Here is a 22,530-nt window from a genome sequence, read left to right on the forward strand (position 1 = left end):
TTAAACTTTAAACTTCTGATTTATTAAAAACTGTTCCGAGAGAAACGTGAGGCTGAATATAGCAGGAGACTTCAGTAATAGTACGGTAGAAGTATGATATGACATTCACAGCCCTAATGACTAAATACATATTTCAAGGTATGTTGGTGAGTTTATTTTATAACAAACAATTTTCTACTGTAGGTTGAGAATGAAGTCAGATGGGGAAAGACAGGGATATCATGCACTGATGCTGAGTGACGGACCTGTCAGTCTAGGTGGCATTCTCTTCTGCAAATTCTGATTTAAATTCATTTCTGCTATGTCTCGTGAAATTCTTGTGGTTTTATTTCTCATATCAATGGTACCTTTGACAACCCTTTTGTTCAACCCTTTTTGTTCTGGTTACATGTTCAACACACTTTGCTGAAGACAAACATTTAGCTGAGACTGGTTGCACTGTCATTACAGACAGTGCAACAGGTACCAGAGCTCCGCAAAGACAATTTAGAAAATGCTGAGTAAACATTAGTTAAATATTTGTTAAAAAATAAATCAGTATTCGTCAAACTGAAGGCAAATTACTTTTGAAAAGAACCAGCGTTGGCAGTTAGCCACCAAGAGTAGCTAGTGACTAGCTTACTGCTACTTCCACTGTCTCACTGGAAGTCACACACATAATCATTTCTACAGTAGTGCTCTCAGGAATAAGGCGGATATAACTTACCAAGCTATCTTCTTGTCTTTATTTAGCAAAGAAAAAAACAAATGTCAGCCCTGTGAATTATTAAATTACAGCGCACAGATATGCAGTCTCTCTGTTTGTAAATCTATCCACTGTTATATTCATAATCCATCAATCTATTGCTAGGTAAAGAATTTAGTAGCTATTATTATTGATTTTGTATTATTGATTTTTATGGATTTTCTGGGTCAAACTGACGCGTGCTCGCGCCGCGCGCCAACACGTAACCAGACCCGCCCACTGACGGTGTTCGTTAGCAAGGTGCTGTTGTTACATTAGCTGGAAAAATATCCACAGAGAACTTGTCTCCTAAAATGGACACAAGTCAGTCATGGAAATTAAAACGCTATGGACGTTACGCTCCTGGCTCTACAAGCGGAAAACCGTGGAAGGTAACGAAAGTTTACCGAAAATGTATTGAATTTATGGAACTAATTTTAGCTAGCTAAGCGCTAGTTAGCTAGTTTAACGTGGGAACTGCCCATTGGTTCGACATCCCATTGTTCCGACCATATTAAACTCATTGTTCCAAAGTCCGTTCCGAAATCATCATGATGCCCTGTGGTTAAGGTCTAGTTAGGTTTAGGCACAAAAACCACTTGGTTAGGGTCAGGAAAAGATCATGGTGTGGGTTAAAATGAAAAAGAAAGTGACAAACACATAAGCCGTGAGCCTGCTCCGCCTCAAGCCGGTCGTGGCGCACCATACGCCCGCCGCAAGCCGTTCAGCACCGCGGACAGTCGGACTAATGGGATGTCGAACCAATGACATGGAGCAAACGTTAGCATGTTGTTGCAGAGTCTGACATTAGCTTCCCTTAGTCCCGTTTAACCATAGTTTAGTAGCTACTCTGCATTTGATTATTATAAGTTACTGTGTGCACACATATGAATATAAGCTCATATAGCTGTCATTGTTACGGTTAAAAAGTTTTTACCAAAGAGGTAACTTACCTTCTGCCAGGATACCCGCCCCAGTTTGTGTCTCAGTGACATATGGTTACACCCCAGTTTCAGAGCTGAGTTTTGTTTTATTGTTTCTTTCTTACTCTCTTTTCTGTAATTTCCTTAAATCATGGTGTCATTGCAAAGCTTAATGTGACACACCTTGTGTTCTGCAGAAGTTTACTGTTAAATGTGCATCTATGTATGTAGTTCCTATTGATGTAATAATGATTTTTATTGATCTTGTCTTGTCTTGTCTTGATCTTGTCTTGTATATATAAACACAACCACAATCAGACAGCACCAATATATATATTGGCTTTAAAGGCGCTGTATGTTACTGCACTCAAATTCAAAATACTGCTGCGAGTCGTGTCCGCCCCTTACATATAGCTCCTTTAAAATGAACTGTGAGAATTGTCCAACATGATTTTTTCTTATTTTGCACAATGAATACAGATTACATACATTAAAAAGCATTGTATTTCATGTCTCCATCTGCTGGTGAGCCATCACAGTAAGAGTATGCATAATATGATGTTAATTCCACTACAGAGGAGACTTGATGTTCACTAAAATAGGTGGGGAAAAAGTGGATATATTGATTGATATACTGGGTTTGCTACCCCAAATGATCTCTGGTTAGGTAAAAAAGTGAACAACATTGACTGATGTAGGATGTTGACACATAGATGTACATGTTGCAATTTTAAATAGTCTATTAGTTAAGGAGTAACATGGGTATTTTTTAAGCCTGGACCCTGTTTACCCATGTTTTTAGGTCCAAGTGCCCAATTATGACATCATTTTAGAAAGTGGTCCAGTATTGAGTGAGAGCACTGCAACTAGCAGTGGCAAAACAGGCTGCAATGTAAAAAAAAAAACACACTTCATTCAAAGATGACTGAAAGTAAAACTAACTAAAACTGCCACAGTTCATCTTTCCTCCAACAATCACTTACTCTGGTTTGGTTGAAATAAATAAGTCACCCAGTAAGATGTGAAAATATGCTGGTTCCATACACGGTAAAATTATTATGTAAAGGAAGTCTGGTGAGTTTGCTGATAGCTAATTTGGGTCTGTTTCTGGTAAAACAAAAATATCTTACCCTTTAACAAGAAGGTGTATCTGTGTAGGAATCCTTTCTATACGGTGTCAGACATTTAGAATAATCACCAGAGCATGTCAGTTGCAACAACTAGCACTTTTAGTCATGGTGCACAAATGACCTGAGTGGTTACAATACAAGCTATTTCGTGGCTGCCTGCTGCAATGGTCTCACTCAATACTGGACCAATTTCAGAAATTGTTGTTCCCATTAGTCACCTAGACACAGAATCATGGGGAAATAGGGTCCAGGTTAAAAAATACAGATGTCAGTTAATGATTAAGTGTATAAAATAAAAAACACCACCCCCACCCTATTGTTTGGGCTCAAATTGAAAATGCTTGTTTTGCCAGGGCAACAGATAAAAAACTTAAAGTAATTCAATTAAATATGTTGAAAATGAGAAAAGCAGCTTTTTCTTCATACAGCTTTCATTTGGAAAGCTGTAAAAAAAAAAAAAAAAAAGATTTAGAGCCTTTCCACTTTATGTTGGAGAGAATTCATGTCAACTGATAAGACCTTTGTTTGAAGCAGTTCTGCAGTGATTCCCAGCCCTGTTTTAAATTCAGTTTTGGTACTCACATGGCGGTTGATAGGATAACAAAAAACTCACATGCACTTCAAGACACAAAAACAGATCTCCAGAAATAGGCTAGATTGAAAATACAACAATAGCTTAATCACAAATAATGTGAAAGGGATATTATCAGTAGCAGCACAGCCCTTTTTTACACAAGACATTTTTATTTGTCAAAGTAGAAAAAGCACAGGTGTAACTAACAAAGTTAAGGATCGCTCTGTTCTATTCAAGTGTCCCAATTTAGCAATGGAACTGTCACACTGCCATTGCTTAGTGTCCCATCAAGCAATGGCAGTGTGACAGTGACGCATGCACGAGGCACTAAAAAATCCAAAACAACCAAATGGAATTCAGCCATCATTGATTTTATTATTTAGGCTACATGTGCTTTTCCTGCTCTGACATGTCAAAATGTCTTACGAAAAGGCCTGCTGAAATGCTAAATGAGATACCTTCATGCCTTTTGGCTGTGGTCCAGGATAAGTGAGTAAGTTTTGATGGTCATTCTGTCATTATTTATGGTATTTTTGATGTCTAGACTTTAATAAAAAATGGTCTGGTTAATAATTTCTTGATGCTTGTGCAGCATCTCCTCTTGGTCAAACCACATGGAAAATTTCACGTTTCAAATAAAACTCGCTTATTGTACTGTAAGTTGCTCTGGATAAAAGCGTTAGCTTAATGAATGTAATGCAAAAGAATTTTTAGATGAACACATTCATAAATAAAATGTCACAATAAACAAACGCATTGTAAATCTATGACCATGGCCTTAGGGTGCTTTCACACCTTTAGTTAGGTTCATTTTGTCCAGACCAAGGGGAGAAAATAACACATTTATTGTCATATACATTGTCCGGTTCCTGTTCACACTAACTTTTTTTTGTTTTGTTTTGTTTTTATTAACAAACAAAGGAGTAAACATGAAATTATACAAACTGACAGGTGAATCATTGATAGGACACTTTTGGCAGTTGTCATTCTGCATCATCAGTGCGTCATCAAGCATATGTGGAAATGAAATCTCTGGTGACTGCCAGACGTTTATGCAGCACTTTATTGCTTCTGATGTGTATATTTATGTTCTTTGGTTTCACAAAGAGCTCACAAAGAAATCATTTCATTAGTATTATTAGACTGTAAATCAGCGGTGTGTTATAAATAATGATTAACAGGTACAGACAGGACAAAAAGGAGGCGTCTTGTACAGTAATGATTCAAGGCTTATTACTGTGGGATCACTGTCACACGCTTTTTTAATGGACTTAATGAACTGACAAAGTACAGAGTCAGATACAAGCACAACAGATTTAACAGCTTTTGCCCTATTAATCAGGGAAAATACTCTCACGAATGTGCTTATTTGTTACTATGGTTACAAACAATTTGCGTAAATAGATTACCATTATATACAACCATGGCCTTATAATACTTCTTAAACAGATTTCACAATCAGCAGATGGATTTATTAGTAGTTTAGCTTTTAAAATCATGCTAAAATCACATATCTGTTTGCTTTCACACCACAAACCAATCACACCAGATGTTAGCAGACAGAGACCTACCTTTTCAAATGTTGTGTGTTTGTTTGTGTGGCCCGCGCCAGGGTTTCGGCGACAGCTTTCTCACCTGCCCAAATGAACCGTACTAACCAGGCAAACAGACCTGAGTTCATTTTAACCGAGCCAAACAGGTAAGGTGCGAAAACACCTCGAGTGACTGGTTATTGTTTTCATAGATAAAAGCAAGAGAGATAAGAGCAATAAAAAAATTTGGTGACCACTGTGTGGAAGCCTTGTGGAAATCTGTATTGTCTGTTAATTTAACACATAATTAGTTGTCCTAATTTTTACAGCTGTCAATTTTTTCATCACTTTGGTATTCACCTTCACTTGCCATCTATCTATGTTGTATTTCAGCCATGAGCTGGGAATATGGAAATTTGGGAATATTGTTGTGTGTTTGAACAAATTTAGGAAATGTAACTTTAAGGATTGTGGTTCTGTTTTTCATTAACTGCATCTGACTCTAGAGGGCAAGCTGGAGCTGTATGTTTAGTCTGAAAACAGGAATGGATGGATGTGGAACCAAAATCTATCTACATTATACATTATTGTGTGTGATAACCTGAGAGAGAGTAGAACTGCAATAGTAGATGAGTTAGATGAGTCCAGATGAGTTTAGGTGCATTTACAGTCCGCCCATATGACTCAACTATATTGTAGGGAATAGTATACAGTTCAAGGCAATTTGTGAGTGTTGGATTACACATTTATCTGACTGATTTTATAATAAAACGTAGGTGTAATTATTCTAGACACTCATGATCTAATAGAACATATCAGAACAGACAGAACTGTATAGATACATGCTCACATACTATTTATTTGGAAAATTCTATACATCCTTTTTTAACCAAATGCCTTATGAAATTTATAGATAACATGATCGGGGAATCTAATTAGTCACCATAACTTTGCACTGCCTAATATTCTCTTCTCTTCACCAGGTATTTGAGGCAAATGGCAATAAACCAGAAATCTTCCTCACCATTGTGGAACCTGGATACTTGCTGGTAGTGCAAGGACAGGAAAGCTTGGTAAGAAGACTGTGGTGAGATTTACTGTTTGTGTTTCATCGTTTTGGTTTCCATGCATTGTCTCTCATGATATGAACACAACACATGAAGGTAAGCCTTGTTTTCCAGGTCCTGGTACACTGTAGATTTAGATCCAGCCTTGTGAGTGTGCTTGTTGATGTTGAGAAAGCTGTTTGAAGTGTGACTCTTACCCGTCATTGGATTCCCATATGATATGTGTTTATTAATTTAAAAGATTGTGGCTTAAAATATCATGAGCATAGGTTATTGAAATGTTGACAAAAATGAACATATAGTCTCCTTAAAGATAAACTTAAGTCTGATGAATACAGAGAAATCCTTTTTAACTGGTGTAGCAGTTCTGTAGTGTACATCACTTCATTTTGATGTTCATATACAGACTCCTAGCTTATAAGAACTTCATATTTCATCTCTGGACTGCGGCAGGTGTCAGTGCATGAAACACTGTGTTGCAAAGGTGTTGCAGTGTACCTGTACTTGAAGCTCTGTAATTCAGAAAAAATAAATTGTGGCCATAGGGAAAATTGCTTGAAATCATTTAAGGCTGCAGCTGCGATTGTCATGCTCTGACACTGGCAATCTGTAGTACGTCACGGTTGTTATTACTGGTTGTCCTCCCCCATATGGAGGGAACACTGCATATGAATTCTATTAATTATTAGTAATGCTGCTCCAAAATGACATTCCTGGATGGCTGCTCCGCCACTCTCTTCAAAGAGTCGGACTTTGGACATGCCTGACCTAAGTAGAATCATTTTTCAATTACACCTTTCACAAAATGTCTAAAGAAAAACTGCACTATTCTCTTAGGAGATTTTCTGGCATCGACTGTGAATCTATACCAGAAATCTGCTTTCCAGATAAACAGCTTTTATGATGCTGCAGAGCTTGACATTTCTGCTCAAATCTGATGACATTTGACCGGATAGATTTGGTTTGGTCACACCAAATGTATCTCAGAACTTTTTGGACACAGGTTCAAAATCAGTTTAATTTTACTGTCAGGGAAATTATTAGGTTCAGGCTCGCATACAGCAACACCCACTGCAGGCTTAGTTCAGATTTTGATATAAATATTTTATGTGGTAGTCAGGCTGGCTGTGAATATACATGCCTTAATTCAATTCTTATTTTGTATGCCTCACAAAACATAGACTTGACATTTACAGTCCCATTTGAACACTGGTTAGTTGCCAACCTCGGCACAGCAGAGTGACATGTACATCATAATTTCGCAAGCACTGTAGGCCAAAACCAGTTACAGACAATCAGGGTGGAAAATGTCCGCCACAGATAATGGTGAATACTGTGGGTTAAGACAACTTTTTTAACTGGTAACCCTTATTTATAGTTGTGTTACACTATAGAAGTCTGGGTAAGTATATCAAACAGTAAAAGTAGAACATACATCTGGGGCTTTCACCAGTTATTGTGGTCATTAGACATAAAAAGTTACTTCTTCCCGCAGACAACAGAAATTTGAGGGCTACTCAATGTCTCATTAATGGTGCTCTGGCAGGTGACACAGCTATCTTGCTGCGCCAGGGTGCTGAGGTGGACAGATACAGGTCATACTGCAGAGAGCTTTCACTGAGGATGATAGACTGGTCTATAAAAGATTGGTGCAGTGAATGCTCAGAAACATTCAGCACAGAGAGCTTAGGCCTAGCTAGGCTACATGATAGGGTCTGAAGGAGATTTTTGGAATTGTTAAACACAACTGAAATTTGCTGCATTTGAGAGAATCAATGGGTTCTGATAGAGCTACAGTGCTCTCTTAAAAATCTAGATACTCCTGATGCCAAAGGCATCACCCAACAAAGTAAAACAAGTCATCTGTAAATGCATATGTATCAGACATTTATTCACACAGAGCATGCAACACATGGTGATGAAAGTGTTCCAGTGAACCATCTGACCACTTTAAGGCAGCAGAGATTCAGCAATCCTTGTCATAGTTTTTGGAACACTACTGGAGGTATGAAACACCATTCTTCCAAAAGAAATGCTCTCATTTCATGTTTTGATGGTCATGGTCATGGGCACTGTCTTATGTCCGGGTCTAAAATCTCCCATAGGTCTTTGCTGACTGTGGAGGGGATTAAATGTGATTCAAATAATTTCCATACTCATGAAAGCATTTAGTGACCCCATGTGCCTTCTATGCGCAACCAGCGTCTGTGTGGAAACATCTACATTTTTTAGATGTCTACACACATTTATTTAGTTTTTTTCCTTTTAACTAATTGCAAATTGTACAGTTAGTCAGCCTAAGTTTGCATTTGAATGAAAATTCAAATCCAATAATTTGTTTCCCTAATTGGTTTGTAATAAATCATTTGAATATCCCACAGACACAACGTCTGTCTTAATTACATATTATGTTATTTACATAATTACAATAATTTTTTCCCCAGCAATTGATTTTTTGCACTGTAACCAGAGACACTTGAGTGTGCTTACTGTTACCAAATGACTAAGCATGATAGTGCTATCATTTCAGAAGTGTTTATGCTGAACTTCAGATAGGGCACCTGCTCCCCAGTGCAGTGTCGTTGTTCCAGGGAACCCTGGTTGATATGCCTACATTGTTTAAATGTAAGTCGAAACAAATGTATTTGTAAAGCACATTTGACATAATAGGCTGATCACAGTATTAGGCTATTGTTGTATACATCTGCTTCTTTGATTCCCTGTGTGAAAAAGCTTATCGTAAGCCTCAAAGCTGAGGCTCGGAGGTTATTGAGTAAATAGAGACCCCTGCAGACAGTTTAAGGTAACTATTTTTTTCTCCAAAATATAAAACTTTATTTTGTCAGTTAACTTCACCCTTTATTTTTTTTTTTTGAGTGAACGAGTAGAAATCAGGCTGCTTTTACATGGGGTAGTACAAAAGAAGACAATTCTTAAACTCGATTTGGGTTAATGTAGTCTATGGATAAAACAGTTTTAGTCCTGGCTGCTGAAGACACTTTTTCTAACTTTTTTTCCTTAGGATACAGTCCCTTTGCTCTGTGGATCCAGTTCGCTGAAAGTACACCAGAAATCTGACGAACTGATGTTTCGACTTATTGTGAAGGTGAGTCTTTAGATGCATTGCAACCCCACAATGAGCAGTATTTTTCAAGGTTTGTCCTAGTCCTTGTAAAGGACTGTAAAAATTTAAAAGGGAAAACTAAAAGTAATCTAGCTTTGAATTGAATTATTGTTATGCTGGTTATTCAGGTGCAATGATGAACGGCCTCTTGGCACTGAGATTATGACCCAGATAATTGGTGAAATCTGAGTTGCCTGAACATTAGATTTTGAAGTTTCCTTGTGTACATAACCCTTTTTAAACTTAGATGCTGATCTAACAGACAACATGCAAACTACAGAGTGTGTTTTCTCTGACACAGTTTAAAGTGACAAACCCGATTTGAAAGTATTTGTGAATTTCTGCAGGGGGAGAGCCGCATGATGAGGATGCAGTTTGATGGAAGTAACAGGGCAGAGGCAATAAAGGAGTGTTCAAGAGCTGTAGAAAAACTGATGGAGCACCTTCCTGTCACCGCTCAGGATGACACCCCATTGCCCCCTAATCAGTCGCCCGCTGAGGTCCCTGCACCAGTGACACAGGTTGCTAACTTTACAATTTTGTCAATGTAATTTCTATACTGTGACCAGCGCTGTCGTCCAGATCAGATGTTTGTACGTTTTCACTAATGCGTGGCCCATCGAAATCCGCCAAATAGGACTATTCTGTAATGCAATTTGAAGCTGAGAGTTTGATTTGTGGCTGCACAGTATCAAAGAGCTTCTGCTTTTTGTTTTTGTTTGTTGATCTCCTATGTGACAGTTTATTGCACAGTATTTTGTAAATTTAAAAAAGTATTTAAAATGCCATAATTGACTTTTTAATAGTCACTACTGATTGCTAAATCAACAGTATTGTGCTACAATGCTGTGGTCAGCTTCCTCAAACAGTTGCCATATTATTCTCACTAGGTGGTGCTATTTACAATACTGTCCTATTCTCAGAGCTACAGCAGGTGGACTGAGATAGAGAATGTACAGCACATCAAGTATCAGCCAGTCACAATACAATATATGGTGTGTAGAATACAGTATGTCCCACCCCAAACACACACGCACAGACAGGGAAGTAGAACAATAATATAATTGATTTATAAATACAAGCATCAGAGTGGCCTATCCTTTGAGCCACTGAAGAAATGCGTTCTTGATATTGCTGTTAACAGTCAAATTGTTGACCATGAAAACAAACATTTTTGTGCCAAAGCTAAAAACCACCAACAACAATAAGACATGCCATCAAAGCATTTAACCAGTTGAAGTTCACACTCTAGGAATGACATACTATAGGGATGAAATTGATGGCGCTCTGTTATACCGTTCTGCTTTATTACAGTAGTGGCCTATATTTACTTTTCAGATTTAAAAACACTCAGAGCATTGGGTGTATTAGTGATCGGATTCTAAGTCAAACTTAGCTCCAGCCATCTGGCTCACAGCATTTAACATGAAGGACAGAGAAAGGAGTGGACTGTGCCATGAATGTGACCTTTAGTGAACAGACACACTGAAGGAGTTCACAGTGAAGATGAAAGGGCTTTGAGGGGTGGGTATGTTTCAATTAGTAATGAAGCCATTGATTGGCCTCTTAACCCTGTGGAGTCGTGCTGTGCTCGTCAAATCTTTTTTCTTCTTTTGTGTGTCAGCAGACTTGGCAGGAAAAGGCTGGGAGAGCTGAGCCTGAGGTTGTCCAAGGATCATTGTCCATCGAGCACCTCGCTCAGGTAGTGATCGTTAGTTAAAAGTGAGAGCTAACAACTAACAAAACTGAACATCCACCGTGCAATATATTAATTGTAATTTTGTGTTAACTTTAACTGAGGAGCACTGAGGAGATTTAATGAGGCGCAGGATGCTCAGTTTATTTACTTCCTTAAATTGTAAACACCAATATAGGCCTCTAAATTATTTGTTCTTCTTTTTAATTTCGCTTAAGTAATTATTGGCCCTTCCACAGCACTTCTTGGGAGAGACTGCTTTGACTCTGCCTCAAGTATATCACCACAGTTTTTTGGAACAAGGGGACTTGGAGCCCATCCTGCGTGTTTGTCTGCTGGATCCCAGCTTTCCTGCATTTGTGGAGAAGGTGGAGGGGGAGCTGAGGAAACTGCTTCCAGAGTGAAGAATCTCAACAAGAGCTGAAGGCAGAAAGGTCAAGTCAGTGCAATGTGTTTTTTCATATACACTTTGTGTGGGCGGTGCCTGGTGGTGGTGGTGGTGGTGGTGATGGTGGTGGAGGAGTGTTTCTTGCTGCGCTGCCGATGTTGTTTGAAATGTTACACATTAGTTGTTATTGTATACGGCTTGAAGAGGATGCTCTGGATGGTATTGGATTTAGGGGGTTAAAGGAAGAACTTGCAAAATAAAATAAAAAAATCTAGATTCATTTGTAATTTTTTTATTCAGAAAAAAAATATTGGTCTCACTCATATGTTTGATCGTGGCTATATACTCTGGTCCCTCAGTTTCCACCTTAACGCAGGCCCGTTTCCACCGCAACACACATGGATACATTGTATTGAAAGAGGAGTCATGCAGCTACAGCAGTGAATTTTGCTATGCCAGCTTCCAAGTGATCCCACAATATTAAAGCTTCACTGAGTAAAACAAACTGCCCTCCATATATCTATTTAAGAATACATATTGCATAGGATTATAGCCATGCTATACAGTTAAAGAGAGAAAAAATAAAATACAAAATAAAAATCAATCAATGAAATTGGGAAATATAAAAAAAATATTATTTTTTTTTTTTTACAGATTTCCTATCATTTGAACACTCATACTTAAACATATACAAGACACCTAAGTTACTCTGGAAAGAAAAAAAAAACATAATACACTTATCATTTTTCTTTAGATAGTTAAACACACAGTAGTCATTTTCTATAATCACTCTCAATTAAATTTGAATACTGCCAGTCACTGAAGCCCTTGCTTCACAATAAAAGTTCTGTTAAAAGTGGACTCATTGTCACAAAATCAAACATAGTTAAATGACCATGATATGCTGTACAAATTTTCAAGAATAAAACTAACTATATACTGTATATATATATATATATATATATATGTGTGTATATACATATACATGTGTATATATATATATATATTTATAATAAGGATGACTCCATAAAAAACATAGGTCATTTTAGATGCAAAAAACGCCACACGAGGGATAACAACAGAAAATGTCTATTCTGAGTATCCTATTGCGTAATTACCTTGCATGCATTGTACATGATATGTAATACAAAAGGGATCACCTCATCTGAGGATATGATAAAATTAATAAAGGAGACATCAACAGCACATTAAAAATGTGTACACCTTTGTGGTGGTTTTCGTCATTATTCGTCATCCTGAAATCTCCACGTAAGACTGAATAAGGCATGCTTAAGACAGCCATTATGTTCTTTTTGTTGCCAGTGTTATGCTGATATTGTTTCTCATAAAATGAGACAAGATATGCTTTTTTCAAAACTGCCCGGAGCTCTTTCCACCTCTGATACCTTCATGTAGTCAAAAAAATGCAGTTTAGCCATCTCATCTGTGAAGAGAAAATCAAGAGAAGGCGTGACTATGGATAATCCTCACAGTGAGTTCTATATTTAGCCCCCATCCCCTACAACAGTGTCTTACTTGAGTAAATTGCTTATTTTGTATTCCTCTGGCGAATGTTTTTGTCCTTGTGGTTGTTTGTTGAATTTGTTTTCCTGGGGAAAAAAGAAGCTATGATTTAGTGACCTACAGGTAATGGCAATTCAAATTACAGCACCCAGCATTTCTGTATGAATTATATGTGCAGCAATAGGAATATTTACTTACATTTGTCCAACTGGTTCGTCATCTTTGACACAAGAGTAAAACGGGGGAAAAGAAGGGAAACAGAAGTCAAATATAATGCAAAGACAAAAGTGAAATATTCGTGCTGCATGTTTCAGCGCATTTACTGCAAATAATATGTGCTTTACTTTGCTGACATTTTTCACAGTTTTCCCTTTTTTTGTTGTGAAAATAAACTTTTAGAAACCTGAAATTTGCTAGAGGTAGGTTATCAAATCATTCAGTGAACATAAATATTGTGGGATGATGCAGCTGAAAGCACAGATTGCTTTGAATACTTGAATACTGGTGTGGCAGAGTCGTGCACTAGTGGGAAGCGCTGACATCACAGACATGGGAGTCAGCTGCCGAACAGCTTTGTATGCACAAGCGTCGTGTTTGATAAACAGAGTCAGAGGGAAAGCACTAAACGTACACAGAATTTAGGAGCTTCTTGCATTATTATTTTTTTCACAGCCTAAAGCTGTTAAAGGCTGCAGCATATTTGTAATAGAAGGGCTGAAATGTGAAAAAAACAGTGGCTGGTCTCTTAAAAAACCACTTCTTTAATGCCAAACACTCTAAACTTAACCTCGCATGCTATCTCAATCTCATGGGGCTCCTGTTCATTTCAGCCTGAGCATATGTGTAGGAGGGTTACAGATGGCTCACTTAAAGCCATCTTTTAATTACACTCAGCAATTTCATAGTGATTTTTAAAGAGCCTGGTACATGGGTGTGACATTGTGACTGACTTGGCATAAAAACATGAATCCCTTCAAAGCTTTCTCTCAGCATCAATTCCCTGCAGCACACAGTGGTTAATATCTCTCTATACCGTGATAATTTCTATTCAGATTATCTACATGACGTTATTAAAAATACATATTTTTTGAGCAGTAATTTTCTCAGAGGGACCAAGATATAAAATTGACATACTCTCTCACCATACAGCAGTGCAATGAATAGCATACATTACGATGTAACACTAGCAGAAACTGGTGAATAATAGTGAATATTGTTGCATTGAGTGACAGGTTCAAAAATCAACAGCCTTGGGGTTGACAGGGTGGTTGGTGTTTGGCATACAGATGAAAATGTGTAAACAGGTAAGTAACCAGTCACGGTGAGATATTTTCCATGCAGTTATAAGTCGGAGATAAGCAGCATTAGCAGCATTCCATGGTATTAATATGGACCGGATTATGGCAGTTATAATGTTAGACAAAAAAACATGGTTCAGTGATCACTTGGAGGAGGAACATCTGTCGGTACATCCCCCTGTTTTCACACCTTATATGTATACACCACAAAAGCTGTGTTTACTATAATGGCCTTGCAAGCACATAATGAATAACAGATTTTTGCTGTGTGAGATTGATAGTTGAGTATTGATAATAATCATTGTAGCGCATCAAGTCTGATTGCATCAGTTCTACTTTTTCTGCAGAGATACTGTAAGTTTTTTAGCTTTAAGTTTTCCTTAATACACGAAGTGATGTGTTTAGCAAATCATCACCCAGCAAAATCTGTAATTTTAGCAACTGGTTTTGAAACACAGGATAGAAATGTCAGCCTTTGCCTCAGAGCCCTTGGCTCTGGAGTATAAAAGTGTTCAAACACAGCTAAGCCATCAAGAGACCAGAATTCATAATGCACACAGACAGGGGCCAAAACCTCCGGGAATACGGGTTGCTAAAAGGAGATTTTAGAGAGGCTGTGCATCGTGAGCAGGGAGTCCTCATTCCTGATTTGAATGGCATAAACATGGCAAATATAATCCACCTTAATCGCTTCATTTTTCCGGTAGATGAAACCAAACTAGAGGCCATGCACGGAGCTTACTTTAGCAGTGTGGTTTGTGTATGTCTGAGTGTGTGTGCATGTATTTTAAGCTGGTATTGTTTTTTTCTGATGATAAAGTAATTATTTTAACAGGTCACAAACAAATAATGATTTATGATTTGGTGATGTAAATCGAATAAAGATAACATGATTAGAAACACAGTTTACCAGCATAGTGTTAAATGTATCATAAATTATACATTAAATAATGTTGAGTAACTGATAACATATTTTCAACTTTAGAAATGTGCACTGATAAATATTATAAATGGGTATCTATACTACTTGTAAAACTGAAAGAAATCATTTGTATTGTCAGTCAATATGTTCATATTATGTAATTGCAACTGATGTTAATACTCATTAAATGGTTAATCAGTGGATAATGACGCATCAGTAAACACTATTTTCAACCCAATTAAATGATTAATACATTTTAAGTCTGTCGCTCTAAGCCTTAGTTTGTGATTGCCTTAAGTGGGGGTAAAGTGTATATGTGGATTAAAAGGAAAGAAAATGAAAAAGAGAAACCCCCACACATTTGATGAAAACTTTAAGACAGGTTTATCTACTTAATATTCCTTACACAATTGACTGAGGAAATCTTATTTTGTTTGGACCGCGGTTGCAATTTCAGACGGCTCCCACGGTCAGTAAATGAAAAGCAGGATGTACCCTGAAGCTCTGTTTGTTTAGTCTGTATTAGAGTGTGGAGTACAACTGTTGCCCAGTTGGAGTGATTCATATTAGTGGTTGCAGTTCTGTATTGGGCTTGTGTTCATGTTTTATTCCAAAAAGAAAAGAAGACAAAGCCACATGAGTAGAGGTCAGACTGAACCTGTGGTGACTGGAGACGCCCTTGGGCTTTCTAGACATTTTCATCTTGTCACATTCTTATCGTGCGGTTTTGTCTGCCTCCTAAAGCACGGGCCATTTCTTTTGTTAAATGGAAAAGCTGGTCTTATGTAGGGGATACCAGACAAAACTTCAAATGAAAATAAGTTACAGTAAATGTATAGGTTGGTTATGTATATATGCATGAGTAAATGGATACAGAATGAATTATTCATTTCTGTTTTTTCATTCCTGTTTTTACTATTTCTCTGCCCACATTGGTGGTTTGATATTTTGGCGTAATGTTCATACCCACACTGCAGATGCTTCAGTGTAACCTCAATTGGCCACTAAAGTAGGGACTCTTGAAGCTTTCCTGTACTCTTAACAGTCAAGTAGCTCTGTAATGTTACAACTACGTTGGCCGTGATACAGTATGTTTTTTTATTCTTTGGATTACATTGAAAAACAGGGCTCATCCTGTGTTTGAGGACTGAACAGTGAAGTATTCATAACAGTAGATGTTTTTATTGAATGGAGAAAATACCAGTGTGTTTCAAAGTAGTCCTATTAGTAAAGGAAAATATTACAGGTGGTTTACAGCATTAATATTGCAAGGTTAGATGGGTCTGCCTTCCTTGAGTGTGTTAACACCTTTGTTTTATATTGTATTTCAGTTAACAGAAAAAAATAGAACAGGGTATATCCACAGCTACCCAAAAATCTATAAAACTGAATCAAGGCATGCATTTGGTTTGGTTTGCCATTGTGTTTGCCAATATAGTCAACGTAGATAACTTTACTCCCAGATCTTAAAGTTTGGGCGTAATTGTTTTTCACTTCTTTCACTCACATGGTTAGGTTGGGCTGTCACACTGGGACTACTAACATACTGGTACAGGTCTGCATTGAGAAAAAATATCTTGATTGGGCTTTTAATATCACAAATATTACGGCTCTTTGGAGATTTACGCAAATTAATCCAACTTTTCACTATTGATCATGGGGGAACATGTCCTTATGAAAAAGGAAATGAATGAAAACAAGTGCTGATTTCACCCAAACTGGTATAAACATAATTTACTGTGTTAATATCTCGGCAAAGATCAAAAGGTTTTGGATGGACTGTAGGCTCGTAAAAACATACAAATCGACATAAAGAAATAAAATCTCCGAAACCATGCAGGATTTCTCACTTACCACCCATTTAGATTATGTTGCCATTTGGAAAGAGGGGGGAAGGGGGAAAGAATAGTAACCAATTAAGTTACATAGTCGGACGGGTATATTTTACAGCTACAGGCTGATAACCCCACATGTTTCTGAACACTTATCCTGCTATCAACATGGATCCAAATGTGCTGTTACCATTGCCATTAGCACAGCACACAACTCGGAAAGGAAGTCCCTTGACAGTCAGTTGGCCACTACAGATCTCCTCTGAGAGCAGATGCAACCTTGTGGTAGCTTAAAGGGACAGTTCACCCCAAAATAAAAAGTACATATTTTTCGTCTTACTTGTAGTACTGTTTATCATCCTAGATTGTTTTGGAGTGATTTGTCAAGTGTTGGAGACATCGACTGTAGAGATGTCTATCTTATCTTGAATATAATGGAACTAGATGGCACTCGGCTTGTGGTGCTCAAAGTGCCAAAAAATACATCTGAAAAACTCAACAGCAATGTCTCTTTCCATAAATCATGTCCCAGTTACTCAAGATAATCCACAGACCTTGTTGTGAGCAGTTTCATGTTTTTCAACTGTTTCTACTGAACTACATCTAACAACGGTAACACTGCACAGAAGGAAGCATGCCTTGCTGCTAGCTCATTTAGCACCATTGAGCTAGCTAACATCACACCTTAGCTAAGGAGGACGCCATTAATGTTTACATCTGCCATGATTCTGAGCCCTTGTCCATGAGTAGATGCATGCTTCCTTCTGTGTGAAAATAGCTCCTGTATGAAACTGCTCACTACAAGATCTGTGGGTTATTTTGAGTAAATGGATCATGATTTCTGGAAAGCGACATTGCTGTTGAATTTTTCAAATATGTACGTTTTGGTGCTTTTAGCACCACAAGCCGAGTACCATCAAGTTTGATTATATCTGAGAGAAGGCAGACATCTCTACAGCAGATATGCCCAAAACTATGCAATATTTATTTTTGATTTTGGGGTTAACTGTCCCTTTAAGATCTGATTAATCTTCTTTTGATGACCTACAGTTTGGAAAACAGTCACTGGGTAGTTTCTGTTCATACTTAAATTTCTTATCTGACAGTTGAAAGCAAACCTCTAATGATCAACTGTGTTAAAACCTTAGCCTCAGTTTCATGGCAATGTGTACAGTACATAGTTAATATATTTGTAAACTATTACAATACATTCATAGCGGAAATCAGACACCAGACAAAAGAAAACATCTCAAACGTTCCAAAGTGCAATGTTGTAATTTGAACATAAATAATATCATATCTACTTTCATAGTTTTTTAAAATGTATTCGTGCCTCCTATTAGTAACAGAGAAGAGGTTTTCTTACCATCAATAATGTCGTCTGGCCTCTTGCGTTTCTCATACACAACGATGATGACTACTAGGATTATAATTTCTGCGAGCACACCCAGGAAAGGCCAAAGCGGTGCAAGGTGGCTGCGCACTCGTAGTATAGTGGTCTGAGCAGTGTTTCCAATCACGTTACTGGCATTGCATTGGTATATTCCAGGATCTGTGCTTATATCCAGGTTTAGTATGTTCAGCTCGGTGTAGTTGTCTCTGTTAGTGATGAAGAAGCGTCCGGTGGAGTTGTCAATGTCCTGGAACACAAAGTTTATTACAATGAAAACAATAACAATGCTTAATTTGGAATAGATATGCAGCATGCTTTCTAACAGGTCTACCCACTGCACCTATACAGTATAACTGTCTGTTTCTCTCTCTGTCCTTCAGTTTTTATACTTATATAAACGGTATATAGTATACAGTTTACAGTATATAATATGTACACATACCGTGTAGGATGTTCCGTCCATTTTACGCCATGTCCAGGTGGGATGTGGGTAGCCAACAGACTTGCAGTACAGCATTGCATTTTCCCCCTCGTTTTTATTTTCACTTCGCTTGTGGCCGGTGACATCAGGTTTTGCTGGAAAGGTAAAATAAATAAATAAAGCTGATCAATAGCTGAGTTGGCAGAAGTAAGACATTCAAAGGCACGTTTTAACTCCACCAGATGGCATGAATAAGGAAAGCGTGATTGGCTGTTGAGGCTATGGCTAAGAGAGAGGAGTGTAATTAAGAGTCTCTATAGCGGGGTAAACACAGTGAAGCGGCCCTTTTTCCTTTGAAAATTTCACAACTTCAAGCTACTGCAGTCAAGGAGAAGCACAGTTAGTGGGCTCCTGTCAGATATTTTCAAAAATCATATGCATCACTTTGCATCATTTCGTTAATTAAAGTCACGTCATTACTTCTTATTTACTTCACAGTATCTCACTCAGTGGGTACTGAATATGTGTTGTATCATATTTCCTACATTTCAAGGCTTTCCTCTTTTCCACTTGACTCCTGAATCTACTCATAGGTTTTCTTAGCATTATTTCTAAAAAAATCTAGCTAAAGCTAAGCTAAGCTAAAGCTAAAGATGATATGGAGGTATTGATGGTAAAGGACTATCTACTATTGTACTTGCTAATATAGTTTCAGCACCCTATCATTTAAACATTTACTGTAGCACTAGTAATATTCTAATTATAAATACCTCTCTCTTTGACATAGGTGTGCAGTCAAACTCTCATTAGAGCTGTATTTAAGGAGTGCTTCTAAAAGAATTTGATCATTGCTGATGTAATGAGGTTTTGTTTCTTAGTAGATTCTAATAGTTTTTAGTAGTACATCGCTTAAAATATATGGACAAAATATCCCAGTATGACTTTTCAGCATATGATAAAAATACATGAAAGAAACCCTTTTCGGAAAACCACACTGAGTCTAGTAAAACAGAGTCTTGCCCAGGAGTACAACTCTTAATAAAAAGTACAGATTCGGGTGTGCAATTATTCTTTGAGCACATAAACCCCCACCACCGAACCCCAGCAATGGGGAATATCACTCTGGAAGAGATAAAAGCATTTCAGTGCAATTTATAATGAGGTCAGGGAAGAAGGGGATCGGTATGATATGAGAGTTTCCAGATGTTCCCATTCAAAACAGTTCTACAGTGAATTCCACAAAAGAGATATTGAGCCAAAGGAAACTGTGTGAATTGTCCCTGATTAATGAATATACTGATAATGAAAATACAACACAAAGGTTCAGGATGTAATAAATTTTGGCATATGTCATAAAGCACCGCAACAGATGCCAAGTCAAAGTCATCCATCAATAGAACAGAGTCTCTCCCAAAGGTGAGACACAGACTCTCCATGTAACGCTGCACAGCATCAGGAAGATAACTGTTCCTGCTTTTCCACTAATCCTCAAAATTACAATAATTCCTTCCATGCAATTAAGCAGGATAAGGGGAGAGGCCTGGAGTGAGCATTTTTCAGCTGCGCATGGATAATGGAGCAGGAGGGGTCTGAGCTCTTTGGTGACATCACCCCACTCTAATTATGGTGCACACGTGCTCCCTGAGCAGGGGAGTGGCCAAGCTCATTTGTGCCTTTTCCTGACTGTATTATGTAGTGACAGACAGCACAGAGACAGCCCTCAGAGTGGCGCTAAAACAGGCAGAAACCTCAATTTCACACCCCTGAGTACAATTACTGTGATTATTAATCTGTGTGAGCCAGACAGAGGTAACGTGACGTAGGAGTGTGACAAGGATGTGTGAGGAGGAGCAAGGTCAAAGCTGTCAGAAAAGAAACAGAAAAAAAGATGACAGCACATGTTAAAGAGCCATTTAATAAAATCCTTCATTAGGTACTCCCCTTATTTTACGTTTAAGTGGCGACATGTTTTGATTTTGAGAATTTGCATAAAATTGTATAAACTTGGACAATCAACATTTGTTTGCTTGAGGGAAATGTGAAATTATGAGTATACGTGTTCATAGAAAAATGTGCCTGACATTTACCAAAATTTGAGAAATATAAGGTACCAAATATGTATCTGTGGTAAGCTTAGTATCACAGACAATAAACTCCACTGCTGCCACAGAGATGGCTGGGACCGGATTCAGAGCCTTAATCCTACAACATCACAGAACCCTCCATCTGTTGCCTCTGAGCTGAGTCCTGCAAGGATGAGTGTGCCAAGGACACTGTAGGCGAGGGATCTCAGTGAACTGCTGCCAGAAGCGCAGTGCAAAGCTGGCTAGCATAACAGTGGGCTTGCTACCTGGGTCACAAAAGATCTCAAACACCTCTAGAAAATCACAAGAGCATTTAAGAACTGAAGAAATGCTTTGTTTAGACCCAGCAACAGTACCTACTCTAAACGTCAAAACACTCTTTATTTCATTTTTTTAGACATGGAATGTAGGCCCTTTTAAAGGCCATGCATCGTCAGTTTAGTCAAAAGACTGACTTTTTCTCCAGGGGACAGATAGCAAGCCTCAACAGTCACAGGCCTGCAGTCTAGTGATGGCTAGGATACTTCAGTTTGAATGGCGAAGAGTCCCATCATCTCACAATCCAGTGAAAGCAGAACACACACGGTCATCACCCATGTTATGCAATCAGGCAGCGCTTTAAGACAGCCGCGGAATAAGAGGCAGGGCATGCTCAGTATGCTCCATAGCCATGCCACAGCAAATTGGCTTAAGCACTACACACAGCCAAGCTTCTCTTGAACAGGGTTTCACTTGCCCTTTCTCAGAGAAGATTCCTTATTCAAGTTGATGGCTTTGCTGTCAGCTTGAATGAAACCAACACAGCAGGTATTTAGTAAGGTTATTTGCTGTTAATGTCCTAGTTAACCTTTTCTACTTAAACCATTTTTTATAAAATATAAAATGAATGTACAATCCTCATATCATCCATTTTCTTCAGCATATAACTTAATGATGCCTCCTAGTGGGCTTTGTGGTTGCAGGTCTTAGTGAGCCTGTGTAGTGCCTGTCCGTTTTGCTAGACTGTTGTATCAGTGCAGGCCAAAAGTGAAAAAAGCCTCAGGATTGCCCCGTCATCACCACTGCACTCGATGAATTCAAACATCTTTGTCAACAAGGACCCTCTTCACACAGCTTTAGGTGGTTCACTTTTGTAGGACGGCTTTATCTCTCTATCTCTTAGTAGTAGAACAAAAAGGCTGAAACTAAAGCCAGGGCTTTCTCAGAAGCTGAATACATTATGGAGGAAATCAACTGTCAGACACTGGCATTTTTTAATAAGCTGTATTTGTGTCATGCATGCAGCAAAGGTTCAGGTGTTAATATGTCATGGAGAAATCTTACCTTTTACTTCAATAGTAGCATTTGCATTCGGTGCCATGTCAAATGTGTAAACACACATGTATTCCCCGGAGTCATCTGCCCGTGGTTTAGCGATTCTACAACAAAACACAAAACAAACCAACTTATTCCACAACTTTAATTTGCCAGTCAAGTAAATAAAGTCAACTAATTTCAGTTTAACTCCAGTAATTAGTTTGGACTACAGCGGTGAAAGATTGAGGGGTTTATAGGGCCACAGGAGACAAAATGTTGGCATTATGCTGTTATATTACAGAGCAGCAGCTCTGGATTCTGCAGGGAAGGGCACCACGGGCATTTTAGCTGTAATCCTCAGAGTATCACTGATGTAATGTGACAAGGAAGTGACCAATTGGTCTTATCTTGTGGCTAGGGAGAGTCTGTGGTATGTCTACGGGGGCGACAGTAGCTTTGTGCTCCAATGGTTATACTGTGTGACAGCAGGAACTAACAACTAGTTGGTACTTCAGGGTATGATAGTTTTTTTGTATGTTGTTAAATTCATAGGTACAGTTCAATATTTGGCTTAAGGCAGTGATATGCTTTTTTTTTGAAAA

The 22,530-nt window shown here is 38.1% G+C and overlaps 2 protein-coding genes across 3 annotated transcripts in view; one reads left to right on the forward strand and one right to left on the reverse strand.

Annotated features, from left to right (window-relative positions):
• The first annotated feature begins 960 nt into the window (after positions 1-960).
• On the forward strand, positions 961-11,178 carry rec114 (REC114 meiotic recombination protein). Its single transcript, XM_049593440.1, has 6 exons — positions 961-1,116; positions 5,867-5,956; positions 8,973-9,056; positions 9,422-9,595; positions 10,702-10,776; positions 11,010-11,178. The coding sequence occupies exons 1-6, from the start codon at positions 1,039-1,041 to the stop codon at positions 11,172-11,174; spliced, it is 666 nt and encodes a 221-aa protein (XP_049449397.1). The 5' UTR covers positions 961-1,038; the 3' UTR covers positions 11,175-11,178.
• Positions 11,179-11,461: 283 nt separating this feature from the next.
• nptnb (neuroplastin b) overlaps positions 11,462-22,530 on the reverse strand; it is a 30,482-nt gene continuing 19,413 nt past the window's right edge. Inside the window, exons 4-9 of one of the 2 annotated variants that reach the window (XM_049593416.1) lie at positions 21,956-22,050; positions 18,570-18,703; positions 18,101-18,374; positions 12,881-12,902; positions 12,695-12,768; positions 11,462-12,602 (exon numbers count right to left, since the gene is read on the reverse strand). In XM_049593416.1, coding sequence (XP_049449373.1) covers positions 12,708-12,768; positions 12,881-12,902; positions 18,101-18,374; positions 18,570-18,703; positions 21,956-22,050 — 586 coding nt within the window. In that variant the 3' untranslated portion in view covers positions 11,462-12,602; positions 12,695-12,707. The remainder of the gene's footprint in view (positions 12,603-12,694; positions 12,769-12,880; positions 12,903-18,100; positions 18,375-18,569; positions 18,704-21,955; positions 22,051-22,530) is intronic. The other variant, XM_049593426.1, reaches the window with a different exon arrangement.

This window comes from Epinephelus fuscoguttatus, linkage group LG2, assembly GCF_011397635.1.
Source record: "Epinephelus fuscoguttatus linkage group LG2, E.fuscoguttatus.final_Chr_v1".
Lineage (NCBI taxonomy): Eukaryota > Metazoa > Chordata > Actinopteri > Perciformes > Serranidae > Epinephelus > Epinephelus fuscoguttatus.